This window comes from Octodon degus, unplaced genomic scaffold, assembly GCF_000260255.1.
Source record: "Octodon degus isolate 3935 unplaced genomic scaffold, OctDeg1.0 scaffold00044, whole genome shotgun sequence".
NCBI classification, from domain to species: Eukaryota; Metazoa; Chordata; class Mammalia; order Rodentia; family Octodontidae; genus Octodon; species Octodon degus.
In genome coordinates, this window is record NW_004524620.1 from 13,343,821 (window position 1) to 13,359,092 (window position 15,272).

General features: G+C 39.3%; 1 protein-coding gene across 4 annotated transcripts in view; it reads left to right on the forward strand.

Moving 5' to 3' along the window:
• Positions 1–15,272, forward strand: part of Dennd4c (DENN domain containing 4C) — a 116,534-nt gene that overhangs the window by 72,571 nt on the left and 28,691 nt on the right. For all 4 annotated transcript variants that reach the window (XM_023715817.1, XM_023715818.1, XM_023715819.1 and 1 more), the window contains 5 exons: positions 1,138–1,270; positions 5,521–5,727; positions 7,401–7,529; positions 9,084–9,228; positions 9,497–9,625. In XM_023715817.1, coding sequence (XP_023571585.1) covers positions 1,138–1,270; positions 5,521–5,727; positions 7,401–7,529; positions 9,084–9,228; positions 9,497–9,625 — 743 coding nt within the window. The remainder of the gene's footprint in view (positions 1–1,137; positions 1,271–5,520; positions 5,728–7,400; positions 7,530–9,083; positions 9,229–9,496; positions 9,626–15,272) is intronic.

Consider the following 15,272-nt stretch of genomic DNA (forward strand, 5'->3'; position numbering starts at 1 on the left):
ATATATATATTTTTTTTTTTTTTTTTTTAACTTTGCTTTAGCTTTTTAAAGTTACAATTTGGAGCCAGACAAGGTGTCTCGTGCCTTTAATCCCAGCACTCAGGAGGCTGAGACAGGATTGCCCCAGTTGGATGGCCAGCCTGAACTGCTACATAGGAAGACCTTGTCTCAAAAGAACAATAACAAAAAACCCCCCAAAAACCAAAGTTACAATTTGGTATTGAAACACGGTAAAATTGAACAAGGTTAATTGGCCAAAGAAAATAAATGAACAATTTCCAAGAAGAAAACCAAAATCTATAATATGAATACATACTCAATTTTTCTAGTATTTAAAAAAGTGAAGACCAAACTGATAAGGAGAGAAGCATTTTTAACTTATCTCTATGAAGACAGGTTACGTTACCAAGTGAAATATTTGTTAAATAGAATCAGCTGGACATAATTTCATAGTGATTATAATTTTAATTCTCTTGATAAACATTGACTTAAATATGCATATAAAGATATTTAATTACAGAAGTTCAGAAATAACATAATAATGTCCAGGAGTAAGAAATTGGTTAAATTATATAGTGTGTCCCCAAAATAATAATGCATTGTTTTTCTTTTAAATATCAATTCAACATAACTTTACATAAAAAACATAATTTTCTTTTGCTTAGCATCCCAGCCCTCGGGCGGGAGGATTGCTGTGAGTTCAAGGCCAGCTTGATCTACATAAAGAATTCAAGGCCAACCTGAACTGCATGATGAGATGCGGTCTTATAAAACAAAACAAAATTTTTTTAAAAAGCAGAATTTTGTCAGAAATGTCAACATAAACTGTATTAAATATTTTATTTAATACATATTATTACTAAACACATGGATTTTGTTGAGTTATTAATTACTGTTAAGTAAGATGTGAAGGATTTGTTTTCTAGATATTGGTTGAAAATAACAAAGAGGATGGGGAGAAGTCAGGGTGTCTGTAGCTAGTTTGTGAATAGACTTAATAAATTTTTGAAAAATCTAAAGACTTTAAAGAATAATACTGGTTACTATTTCAGGTTTAGAAATACTTAAGTGCTGAAATAATATGTAAAGTTAATGTATTTTAAAATCAGCAGTTCTGTGTTTTGCTTTTTATTTTAGTTACAAATACTTTCCAAGACTGGATCTTAAACTTTTTGACAGACCACAGGAGTTGAAACTTTGTTTTAGTAGACACCCTACTGGGAGTAGCGTTACAAACAGTCCAGCTTTCATGGCAAAAAGAACTAAACAGGTCAGATATGCTTTATCTAATACATGTCTACTTAGAATGTGAACTATGTATATGTGCTTATGAATTTATAATATAGAATTAATCAACCACTGCCACCACTTGAAAACCCATTTTGATTTTTCCAGATTTTAACTAGATTTCTAGCACCCCTCTTTAAAATATTGAGGATGAAGCTTTTAAAGCAAATGGTTATGCTTTAAGGAATCTTTGGGAACTAGATATATTTTTTAAAAGCTTTATTGGGTTATAATTCACATACCATAAATTTATCCATTTAAAGTATATGATGCAGTGGCATGTGGTGTATCCACACATCACCACCACAGTTAATTTTGTTTGTTTGCTTGCTTGCTTGCTTGCTTCTTTGTTTGAAACAGGCTTTGCTATGTGGTTCAGGCTGGCCATGAATATCCCCAGCCAGTCTGGAACTCACTGCTGTCCTGCCTCCACCCCAGGTGCTGGCACTATAGGTCATCTCACCTAGGAGCCGCGGTGAAGTTCAGAACATTTTCATTACCTAGAAATGAAGCCAAATTCTTGAGCCATGAACCCCTGTAACTTCTGTGCCCCACAACCTTAGAGAGCTGGTCATATGTTTTGTTTCTCCACAGCTTTGTCTGTTCTAGGCATTTTGTAGGTAGAACTGTACTAGATGTCTTCCTTTGTAATTGGCTTCTTTGGCTTAGCATAATGTTTTCAAGGTTCCTCTACTTTATAGCATGTGTCAGTTCTTCATTTCTTGCTGAATAATATTCCATTGTATAGATACACCACATTTTCTTTATTCACAGGGTAGTGGGTGATTCCTGCATTTCAGCTATTGTGAATAATGCTGCTCTGAACATTTTTGTACAAGTGTTTGTGTGGATGTATGTTATCACTTCCATGGAGGATTATCTTAGAGTAGAATTGCTCTGTCATGTGGAACGTATGTTCTCTGAAGTGGCTGCACCACTTACATTCCAGCATATGAGAATTCTGTCCTTTTGATTGCAGCCAGCTAGTGGCCAGGAGGTGAGGTGTCTTAGGCTTTGACTGGGGTTTTCCTGCAGCTAACATGAAAACATACTGCACACCTCAGTTCTTGCATTTTACAGACTCTGGAAGGGAGGTAGCGTAGGCCTGCTACGTACCATGGTTACTGCTGTTACCTGAGCTGTACATAGAGAATTAAGCTTTGTGTTTCCCTTAAACATCTTTTACACACATGCTGGCATTTTGAGGTTCTTCCAAACATGGAAAATTTCAGGATGAAATCTGTAGGTTTTAGAATTCTTGGGTGGTCTCCTAAATCCTAGAGGAAACTGAAATATTCTGTAATTTCATATAGTGTATGTTTTTTCAATGAGGAGGAAACTAAAGAATTAATTTTTTTTTTTTTTTTTTTACTAGAAATCAAGCTCAGGACCTTGTGCTTGCCAAGCAGGCATTTGTGCTGCTAAGCTATATCTCCAGCCCCTGCCTTTTTTTTTTTTTTTGAGACAAGGTTTTAGTATGCGGTTCAGGCTCACCTTGAACTCTCTTTGTAGCCTTGGTTGGCCTTGAACTCAGAGTGATCCTCCTGCCTCAGCTTCCCAAGTGCTGGGATAACAGGCATGCACCACCATGTCAGACACTATCTAAAAAATTATGGCCTATTTTATTTTATTCCGCTGGGCATATCGTACCTGGGGTCAGGCCTGCCGGATCACACAACAGCGCTGCTGCTGCCGCCGCTGCGTCCACCTGCTGGAGGAACTGCCAGCTGGCCTGCGGCAGGAGCGCTCTTCACACCCCATTTGCATCACTGCAGGGCAGCAACACTCTCCACATCCACAGGAGTTCTTATCCTGGATTTTATTGCTTATTTTTCAGAACCATCCTATGGGCCAACAAGTCAGCTCAGCAGACTAAGAGCCCGACTAGGGACTGGGGTCCAATCCCCGGCACCACATGCCACGACACCCCTGCCCCCAGAAATGCTGAGTTAGCCACAGAGACCAGGCACGGCACACATGCCTGAAACCCCAGCACTGGGGAGGCTGAAAACATTAAAAATGAAATTACTGAATAAATAAATAAAAACCATCCTGATGGGTTTTTAGCATTTCACTGTCGCTTTTATTTGTACCTTCCTAATGACTACGTATGGAGCATCTTATTTCATCTAATTAGCTATCTGCAAAATGCTTTCTTTCTTTCTTTCTTTCTTTACTTACTTACTTACTTGGTACAGGGTCTCGCTACCAGCTCAGACTTGCAGTGATCCTCCTGTTTTAGCCTCCCCAGTGCTAGGATTACATGCACGCACAAAACCTAGTTTTGGTGGCTGGCACTGGGGTACCTGGTGTTCCTTGAGCTTGTCAGGCAGGTGCTTAGACTGCTGAGCTATCTCCCCAGCCCTATGGCCTGTTTAATGAAGACAGTTTTCTAAAATGGGATAATTTTACTGTTCAGTCTCTAAAATCTCATTTTGGGCAGGCTTTTTTTTTTTTTTTTGCAGAACGGGGGATTGAACTCAGGCCCTTGTGCTTGCCAGGGAAGCGCTTATTCCACTGAGCCATCTCCCTGGCTCCCTCCCCCCCCCCATTTGACTAGTTTTTAATACAAGCTGTATATAAAGCTACTTTCTCCTGCATTTTTCTGAGTTGTTTCTTTTATTTGCTCTTTTCCTTTTCTGTCTGGCAAGATTTGGCTTTCAGTTCCAGGATCTCTTTGTTCTCACTGCTGAGGTTTAGCCTGTGTAACCACTTTGCTAGAGAAAGTGTGCACAGCCAGTGATGCCATTAGTCCTTTCTGCTGTGCCCGCTCAGTGGAGATGATGCATTTCTTCTTGTAAATCTGGACTAACTTGCCAGTCTGCTGACCTTTTATATTGTACAACCTGAACATTACAGTCCTGTTAGGTAGGCATAGATCAAATGCTGTACTTCTGTTTCTGCTTTTTGGAAAAAGGGGAAGACATGACCTTCCACAAACATGGGAAGGTGCATGGAAATGTATTGAAGTCACAATTCATGAAGTCACAAAGGGCTAAACTTCATTCTGGCCACTGTTATGCCAGTCAGTACTGATTGCACAAGGAGTGATTTCTTCCCCCTGAGCTAGCAGGGGAAGAAAAGGAACTTTAGGTCTTAGAAAAACAAGGGCCTATGATTTAAATGTATCTTCAAATCTCATGGAATTAGAAAAGAAAGTTAATATACCAATGCATTCCAATTAGGAGTACATCTTGGTAGCTCAGTCTGTAGTGTAAGGAACACAGTACAATTCTGGTATACTCTGACATTTATTTCTCTGAGTATACAGCAAAATAAATTATCACCAAATGATTTGGCTACCTAATCTTTCCTCCACTCAGCCACAATGAAAATCAAAAATAGAAAGCATGATTGTCAAGCTAGTAGAAGGTGAGTAATTATCCTGATACTCTGTGACCACAAAGGACTAAGTCTTCCAGAAGTACAAAATTAGCTCATTCTGGCCTGTGGAGGGCAGAAGGGGGTGGTGATATGAGGAGTGAAAATCTTGGCAAGCAGTGTCCTAGGATGTCTCGAACTTGAGCAGAGAGAAGAGTAAGAACATTGCTTTTCAGGATTAGGGTGGTAGTTGCATGTGGTGGCACATGCCGGGGTCTTAGCAGTTGGATGACTGAGGCAGGATTGCCTTTAGTTTGAGGCTAGCCAGGACTAGTGTGTGAGTTCACGGCCAGACTGACCTGCATAGGGAGACCCTACCTCAAAGTGACCCCCCCCAAAAAAAAAAAAAGTAGGATAGTAGAACTGATTAACCATGAATGAGTAAGTTCAGGTATATGACTTTAGTTATCTTTTTACTTATCAAACATGAGGGCCAGCCCACGCGTGGTGGCGCATGCCCATAGTCCCAGCACTGGGGAGGCTGAAAACAAGGATCCTACAAATCTGAGCTGTGTAGTGAGGCCCTGCACAAAATATGAACAAAACAAAACCAAAAAACATGAGGGCCTTCTGTAGGAAAAGAATCTAATTATTATATTATAAAATTGTTAGTGATATTTACTCTTAAATTATTAATCTATTCAAAGACACAGTTATGAACAAATAGTTGTTGAATAGTACAAAGTAGTATTTCAGTAAAGAAATATTTAGGGAACCATGTAATACTAAGCAGGGACATACTTATAAAACTGAAATGCTTGATTTTAGGATCAAATTTACATTAAATTTTTCTTCCTCCACCCATGATGGATTATATTAGATACTGTAATGTTCTTTTTATTCTTTTTCTAGGAGATAAAAACGGCTCATAAATTGGCAGAGAGGTGTTATACAAATCCACCACAGTGGGCAAAGTGTCTGTTCAGCCACTGTTACAGTTTATGGTTCATTTGTCTCCCAGCCTACGTTAGAGTTTCTCATCCTAAGGCCAGAGCGCTTCAGCAGGCGTATGATACACTTATTAAGATGAGGAAAATGGATGTGGACCCACTAGATGAGGCAAGTATAACAAATGGAGTAGCTGTTACAAGTATTAATTTGTTCTTTTAAGAAAACTTAGGTTTTGTTTTCTTTAAAGTGTGCTTAAATATTTCCATTAATCAGGAAAGATGCTCTTTTGTAGAGCTACTTCATATTGCTTATCTTAAAATGCATTTATTAAAAGTTAGTGCTTTAGAATAAAGCAGACTTCCTTAACTTGGGCCAGATTGTTTGCCCTTGATGAATGGGGCATATGGCCCGGGGAGATAGCTCAGTAGAATAAGCGTTTGCCTGGCAAGTGCAAGGTCCTGAGTTCAATCCGTGGTATCGCAAAAAAAAAAAAAAAAAAAAGGCAGAATGGAATATAACATTTTATTTTATTAATACAGCTTTACTAAGGAAGGGGTAGGGAGTAAGCTTTTTGCAAGTTCCTCTCCTTTTAGGGCAGTGTCCTAAGGTGTGTTGTATCGCCTGTCTGGGTTTTAGATTAGTCATCTGAAAACTCCTAGTTTTGTACTGCTCACTCATTTGAGCTCCTGGTTTCCTGACCTTGGCACTGTTGTCATTTGGCTCATGTAATTAAGTACCTCGGGGGCCTGGCCTATTAGATTGCAGAATATTTAGCAGCATCCCTGGCCCCTCCCCAGCAGATGTCTGTAACATCCCTTCTCCCTTTATAGATCATGATACTCAAAAATATCTTACTGCCAAATGTCCTCTGGATAATAAAACTCCCCCTGGAGAACTCCTGGCGTAGGTAATAGTCATTGGTACCTTCCTGGTAAGGTTACGCTAAGTGAAATAAATTCAGACCTCGAAGGTTAGCTGTTACATGGTTTCTCTTATATGAAAAGCCCAAAATATAATTTAAAGAGTAAAAGTAAAGAGGTTTGGTAGGAAACAGGGAGGTAGACATTGTGGAGAGAGAAAAGGAATCTGCAAAAGAAGTGGAGGGGTGTCAAAAGGAGATGCTGTCATATGCATTCTCAAAGTGATGTAAGTATATAGTGTGAGCATACTAATAATGTCTTTAAAATATTAGGGGCTGAGTGGATACACATGTAGTACCTGGCTCCTGGCAAGCACCCAGTGAATGGTACACGACATTTTCATGTGTTCTCTCCTAAGTCTGGAGAACCATCCTGAGAGGTGGGGTGCTGTTACCATTCAGTTAGCAGTGAGGAAACTAAGGCACTTATTTAGCTTTTTTCTTTGCTGTTTTCTGCTTTAGAAATTATTTTTGGTACTAAGATAACTATAAATAATATCTGATACCTGATTAGAATTTAAAATGAAGAATCTTTGCTAATAATATTACAATGTATGTAACATTTTATACAAGCACCCTGGAGCTGCTAGCTGTACTTATTTTGACATAGAATATAAAGCAAGGTGATTAGAGATGGAGCTCTTTTAGTCATACTTGACTGTAGAAATGAACTCTTTCTCAAGTTCGGGATAGACAACAGTCATTCTATGTATAGACTTACTCAAGCAAAGGGATCAAGATCGTGTAGGTCTCTTGTGAAGTAATAATGCTGATCAGTAAGTTTTTAAAATAATTTTCTAAGATGCTCAAATGAGAATAAAAGGTAAAGTAGCACTTAAAATTTTTATAAAAAGAATTGAAAGTCTTTAAAAAATCTCAAGTCAGACACTGCTAACTATGAATGCCTTGGATTTCTTGTCAGGTGTGCTATCGAGTAGTAATGCAGCTTTGTGGACTCTGGGGTTACCCTGTTTTAGCAGTGAGAGTCTTATTTGAAATGAAAACTGCTAAGATAAAGCCAAATGCTATTACCTATGGTTATTATAATAAGGTAAGTAGGGTTGACACTAGGAATATATGCTGCTTATTAAGGGTGATAATTTTTATAACACTTATTCACAGACGTTTTCTTAGAAGAAATTTGGGGAAACATAACTTTTTCTCCCTTAACCAAAATTGTCTAGTTTGCTAGATGTTTTAGTATGTACACCTGTAATCCTAGCCTTCTGCAAGCATAAGTGAGGATCAAAGGTTCAAGCCTAATTTGAACAATATACTGCAAGTCTCCTAAAAAAAAAAAAAAAAAAAAAAAAAAAAAAAAAATAGGGTTGACAGTGTATCCCAGTGTGAAGGCCTAGGTTCATTTCTTAATATTGAAAAGCAAAGCAAAAAGTTAAAAAGAAAACAAGTATAAGCCAGGTGTGGTGGTACAGTTCAGTTATCCCACCACTTGGGAGGCAGAAGAGGAGAACCACAAATTCAAGATGAGCCTTAATTATATACTGAAACTATCTCAAACAATGGAAAAGCCAGAACAAATGCACACAGTGGTGCCTCAGTTCATGAACAGTTGGGGGAGGATGCCTTTGTGTTTGTGCAGGGAAGGTGGCCATGGCTGTATTTGGCATCCAATGCAGTTTGCACATGGAAGCAAAATTTTGGCAAATGATCTTGTTTGTGAACCAGATTGTTGGGGCTGGGGAGACATCTCCCAGGACCCTCATCATTTTTTCTGTGAGTGAGTTTTTCAGTTGCTTTAGATTTCATGTTTAGGTAAAATGATTGCAGTATTTGTCTTTTTGTGTGTATTTTATTTCACTTAACCTAATGCCCCCCTGGTTCATTCATATTTAGAGCTGAATAGTTCTCCACTTCCTCCTGTCCTTCTTCTTGATCTCAAATTTACAATCCTCCTGCCTCAGCCTCCAAATTAGCCAGGGTTACAGACATGCATGGTCATGCCCAGCGGTGTTACGTTTTCCTTATCCATCATCCTGGATAGGCACTTGGTTGATTCCATATCTTGGCTGTTGTGAGCAGTGCTGCAGGGAACATGGGAGATCTGTTTAGAATGCTGATTTCACTTCCTTTGGGTACGCATCCAGGAGTAGGATTGCTGTATTACGTGGTAGTCTGATTTTCCCTCCATCCTGGTTTCTATCATGACTGTATCAGTGGTGAACCTATGGCAGGTGTGTTGCGGTTGGCTGTTTGTTATCACTGAAAGCTGTAAAAAGTTCTCCCTCACTGGGCTATCCTAACACTTTTGACCAAGTATATGAGGTTCCCTTTCCTCCAAATCCTTACCAACATTTATCATCTTTCTTTTTTATAATACAAATTGTAACATGTGAAATTAGATTTAGGTTTTGCGTTGCTGTGATTAGTGACGTTGAACATTTTTGTATCTACCAGTTGACTGGTATAATTCTTTATATGTCCCTGCGTATTGAGTCTGTTACTGGTGTTTTTGAATGAAGGCTTGAAATGCTAATAGCCGCCACCAAAAAACCATGTTTGTTTACACAAACCTGTTTATGTGTGTGCTATTTTGTAAATCAAATGTTCATAACAAACATTTATTTTTGCCTTTATTTGACCTTAGGTAGTTTTGGAGAGCCCATGGCCTACAAGCACACGCAGTGGTGTTTTCTTATGGACAAAGGTACGGAACGTGCTACGTGGCTTGGCCCAGTTTAGGCAGCCACTTAAAAAGACCATGCGAAAGTCACAGGTCGCTTCACTATCAGGTAAGGTGTGTGACTGAAGAGAGAGTTTGTCTTTGAACCATAGCTTCATCGATATAGGAAGCTTTAATTGTGTGAAATAAAAACCATAAATGAAATACTGGTTGATATTTTCATATGCAACTAAAGACAGGGCACCATAGTTCAAAATTATTTTTGTTTTTATAATTTTTAGAAATTTAGAAACTTTTGTATGTGAACTGTGGGTGTCCTGGTTTACGTTCACATTATCATTGCCTGCGTCACTGAGCTGCATTGTCCTCCTTGTCAGCACCCCCACAGGCTTCAGGTGGAAGTGATGGGGACACAGGGAGCCACGGCAGTGTGGACAGTGGGGAGCACACAGCCCTTGTGGGAGACCTCCTCAGGCTTGATTCCATTGGGAATCACTCTAGCACAGGTACTGACATCTGGGCGTTATCAGTCCTTCACTTACTGTCATGTTAAATCTTGCTTTTTTATTTTCCAAAAAGTTTTATACTTCTTGAATTTGTGTGTTAGGAAATACTTTTAAAATAATATATGTTAATAAGGGAGGAAATCATACTTCTGTACCTTTTTAAAATTTCTGATAGTATAAAATTAACTTGGAATACTGTCAGAGTGCTGTATCATGGGACTTCTCTGATTTGTTCATCAGTGGGTGAAAGGGTATAATTGTTAATGAACTTGACCATTAGCATTGCTACCCACAAACCTTGTTTTCGCCGGGGAGATAGCTCAGTGGAAAAAGTGCTTGCCTGGCAAGCACAAGGTCATGAGTTCAATGCCCTGGTACCACAAAAAAATAAATAAATAAATAAATCTTGTTTTCATTAAGAGGTTATGAATATTAAAGAAGGAAGAACATAAGTCAGGCAGCATGAGAAAAAAATGTATTCCGTTACTTTAAGAGCCATATTGTAGGGGCTGGGGAGATGGCTCAGTAGAATAAGCGCTTCCCTGGCAAGCGCTAGGGCCTGAGTTCAGTCCCCGGTTCCGCAAAAAAAAAAAAAAAAAAAAAAAAAGCCATATTGTACATGTATGTTAAAATCTGAGAAGTTCCTTGTATATGCATAAGCATGGGCATTACCTCTGTCCTCTGAGGATAGAAATGAGTGTAAAGTGTAGAATGTTGGGCAGATACCTGTGTGTTGCACATCCTCCTGTTTCATGTTGTTTCTCTGTTGTCGTTAACATCTCAATTCTTCCTTTAAAAAGAGTTCTAATTCCTGTGCTTCATCCAAAGGACTTGTCTCGATGACTGAAGTTTCCTTTTTCTCTGCTCTTTGTTGCTCTGCTTTTGCTCTGTGCTGTTTCTTGGTGCTGCGTTTGTCCTTGGCTGTCATGGTGTGGGTGCAGACAGACTTTTATGACGTGAAGCTATGGAACACGTGTGCATTAATTCTACCTTTGAATATTAACCACTTCAGGTAATTTCCCATTTATTAGGTTAACTTTTACTGACACACGGGTGGGGGAAAGATACTTTGTTGTATTTTAAGTATTACTACAAATGGAAAACAAATACTGTTTCTTGGTGTTTTTCTTCTTCGATAATCATACAGTCTTTTTCCCCCTTTTTCTAATTGTTATTTCTGTTAATGTATGCTTGCAGACCTGCCAATTGCAGTCCCTGTGGGGCGGTGGCGGTGCCTGCACACAGCACATCTTTTTCTTTCTTCTCCTCTTCCTCTTGCTCACTCCCCTCCCCCCATCACTTCCTCCCTTTCCCTTGTGCCAAAGATCTGTCCCCTGTCATAAGCAGTCTACAGTGAAAATATCCAGTAGCATTTTGGGGCCAGTTTGCAGAACATATTTATCTTATTTTAAAAAATGCCCTGCTATCATTTTTATTTTGAGGTTGGTTTGTAACATTGCTCTATATAATGTTATGGTCACTGAGGAATTCATTATTCCAGCTACAGAGGTACTCCTTGCTTTCTAAAATTGTTCTGCTGAATTTTTGTGCTTAAAAACTACCTTCCATAACAGTAGGCATATGTATAAGCCATTGAAGTCAACATTAGGCTATAGGATTAAATCTTGTTTGTAATTTTTAAATTTTCAGCCATGTTTATAGATAGGGTATTTATGAGACTTTGATTTTAGCTACTTATTTTATTTCCTCCAGTAATTTTTCCTAATACAGTGGAAGAAATGGGCTTCATGTATTGAAAAAAAAAAGTAAGTAATTTTGTGGGATGAAACCAGTTTCCCAGGAATAGTGGTGGCAATATGAGACCACTCCCTTGACTCATCCCCTTGCCCCTTTTTTTTTTTGAGAAGGAGAATTTATTGGGGAATAGGAATAGCTCCCGAGAGACAGGAGGAATCCTGAATGAATTACCCTGTTGCCCCCTATTTTTAAGCTTGCCTCATTATGAAAGCAATTTGACCCTTTAACGAGAAACAGTCTCCTAGCAATTCCTAGTAATCCCAGTCCATAGGTGAAGAACCTTTGAGCTCTTTCTTCAGTATTCCCGTTTAGGCCCCTCCCCCGTGCTGTGTTGGTGGGTTGTCTTCCAGCCTCAGCCTCTCGGGTGGCGGAGGTTCTGCTGCGTTGCTGCCCCAGAGCTAGCTGTTTCTTGGGCCGTACAGGTGCTGATGTTCTGTCCGTCCCGGTCTCTGCTGGCCCACGTTTAGGCTGCACGCTTCACTCGGGGTTGTCTTGTCGATTCTCGGCTTGTTGCTCAGTGTTGACTCACTCAGCTTATTTGGGACATAGCTGGTTTTAATCTGTTTACTGCACTCCCAATCTGTTGTCCATTTCTTGGCACTGTGTATGTAACGTGCCAGACCTTGTGAGAGGGCTGATAAAAAACACTGAGATCAGATACTTTAAATAGTAATACCCAGAGATGTTTAATTATTTTGTTACATGATAAACCTAAACCTAAAGTCTAGGTGGCATTGTTATAAGTTGTAGAAAGTGGAAGGTCTAGCGTATTTTATGTCTTTCATAACTTTATAACTATTCTTATTTTTTTTAAATTAAAGCCAAAACACATTTTTTAGAAATCTTATTTTGAAATGTTTCAAACATACAGAAAAATTAAAAGAATAATTGAGAAAGTTCTTGTGTGTCTTTTATCTAGATTCACTGCATTTAGTGTTCCACATTTTCATCCTGGGTACATACACATTTGTTTTTCCTAGATCGTATGAACAGGTTACATACACTTTGCTCTTTATCCTCTTGCTGCTTCAGTCTTATTTTCTTTCAGTAACTAAATTTAGCAAAATACTGATATACTGTCGTAATCTATAGTTTATATTCCAGCTCTGTCAGTTCTAGTGTTTTTTGTTGTACCTTAATCCCCACTGAGTGAGTCAACACTGAGCAACAAGCCGAGAATCGACAAGACAACCCCGAGTGCAGCGTGCAGCCTAAACGTGGGCCAGCAGAGACCGGGACGGACAGAACATCAGCACCTGTACGGCCCAAGAAACAGCTAGCTCTGGGGCAGCAACGCAGCAGAACCTCCGCCACCCGAGAGGCTGAGGCTGGAAGACAACCCACCAACACAGCACGGGGGAGGGGCCTAAACGGGAATACTGAAGAAAGAGCTCAAAGGTTCTTCACCTATGGACTGGGATTACTAGGAATTGCTAGGAGACTGTTTCTCGTTAAAGGGTCAAATTGCTTTCATAATGAGGCAAGCTTAAAAATAGGGGGCAACAGGGTAATTCATTCAGGATTCCTCCTGTCTCTCGGGAGCTATTCCTATTCCCCAATAAATTCTTCTCAAAAAAAATCCCCACCAGTTAGTATTTTTAACTTTGCCAGAGTCATCAGCCTTTTAATGACCTTCACCTTTGTGAAGAAACCATTTTGGTTATTTTGTAGAACATTGCTTTATTTGGAATTGTGTAATAGCACAATTAGTTTAAGTTATGAATGCGACTGTGTACTACAGAAGCACTGTTGTCTCTTTCTGAGTGTGTCCAGGCCTAGACACAAGCATGTCGCTCTCTCACGGCCATAGTTTTGATCTCAGTGTCACCCAGTTTCTCTGCATATTGTTAGCATCTTACCCCCTGAAGACGGTAAACTCTGTGAGGAGCCCCAAGACTTCTTTACCATGCTTTTAGGTTGGTGTCCCTTGAGGTTGCCCTGACTTTCCTGTGATGGTTCAGAGTGGTGTTTTACTTTCACATTTAGAAGATGGCATTCTGGGGCTGGTGAGATGGCTCAGTGGTCTAAAGCACCTACTCAGAGCAAGCTTAGCAAAGCACAGGGACTGCGGTTCGATCCCCCAGCACCACATGCCAGCCAGCCCTGCCCCCTGGTGGGTTGAGCTGGCCACACACACACACACACACACACAAATTAAAAAAAAAAAAAAAAGATGATGGCATTCTGATGTATAAAAGAATTTCCCTTTGCTAGTTTTTCATGAAATTAATGGTTTCCTATTTTACTCAGTGAATTTATAAACTAATACTGTCCCTATTGGATCCTAAATTATCCCAGTATTGGCCAGTGGGGCTCCTTGACATGGGTTCCTGTGTCCTGTAGGTGTACTACATGATGCTTACAAGCATTTCCTTTCTGCTGCAGCAAACTGCTTGGCTTGTTTTTTACTTTCCCTGACTCGGCTCTGCAATTAGCCATTTCTTTAAGGGTCTTACATTTTCTTTAACAGGGTGTAGATTTTATTTTATTTTATTTGCTTATTTATGAGACAGGGTCTAACTACGTAGTTCAGGCTGACCTTCAGCTCACTGTATAGCCCAGGCTGGTCTCAAATCTGTGGCAATCCTTCTTCCACCTCATGAGTGCTGGATTATGAGTGTGTGCTACCAGGCCTGGCAGGAATAGATTTTAGAGATTGGATCTGGGTCCGAGTTGTATTCATTGATACCAGGTGTTAACTCCTTTTAGACTTTTAATAAAACTGGATTCTCTCTCTCTCTCTCTGTGTGTGTGTGTGTGTGTGTGTGTGTGTGTGTGTTAAAAATACAGTACCTCTGATTCCAAATCAAAACAAGATTCTTTACCTTTCCTTAATCCATTCAAAAACCAAAACCTGCTGGTTGTAGTAATGCATGCTTGTGATCCAAGGTACTCTGGAGACTGAGGCAGGAGAACTGCAAATTCAAGGCCATCCTAGGCATGTTAGCAAGACCCTAACTCAAAATAGAAGATACAAGAATGTTGGGAATATAATTCAGTATGAAGCCCTAGGACCACTTCCTGTTACTGAGAAAAGGTCTATCTTAGCCCATCTAGTAAAATATTATCAAAAAATAAAAATATTGTCTACCAACAGCATCATAATGTTACTTATTTGCTTAGTCCTACAAGATACATGAGATAATTTTAGAGTTATCATAACCATGCCCTGTGAGAAATAAATACTCAAAAGTTACCCACACCAGTTTTCTGGTGACTCTTTCAGTGTTACATTATTTCATATGAAATACAGTTGGCTTCATTTGTATTCAGTTTTAGCTCCATGTTGTTGACTCAGCTCTTCAAATATGAAGAAATATATCAGCAAAACAAGAGCACAGTAAATTCCTTAATGAAGTTTCTTCTCTTTTTTATCCTGTTTTCTTCCATTCTTTGTAAATAAGCATTTTTATTTTCTAATTTATCATTTTTTCATTACCTTTTTCCTCACTTTCATTGCCTTTTCTGTAGTAATCTATAGACACTGGAGAGTATCTGTAGATTGTTACCTTTGAAAATATCTTGCTCACATCTCTTGCATTTTACAGATGAGGAAATTAAAGCTTACTACTTTCAAATGTAGAATGGTCTTTGATCTTTGATATTCCTCTTTCTGCTGATGCTTGCTTACCACTGCTTTTAAAATGTTACCTGTGCCTGTAAGCCCTAATGTTCCTTTTTCTTTTCTTTTAATTGTGTAATCAGTAGAATTTTCTGGTTTTTGTTGAGGGGGCACTTTGGTTCTTTGAGACAGGGTTTTGCTATGTAATTCAGGCTGGCCATGAACTCACTGTATAGCCCAGGCTGGCCTTGAACTCTCAGTGATCCTTCTGCCTCAGCCTCCTGAGTGCTGGGATTACAACTATGGGCCACCATGCCTGGCTTGATC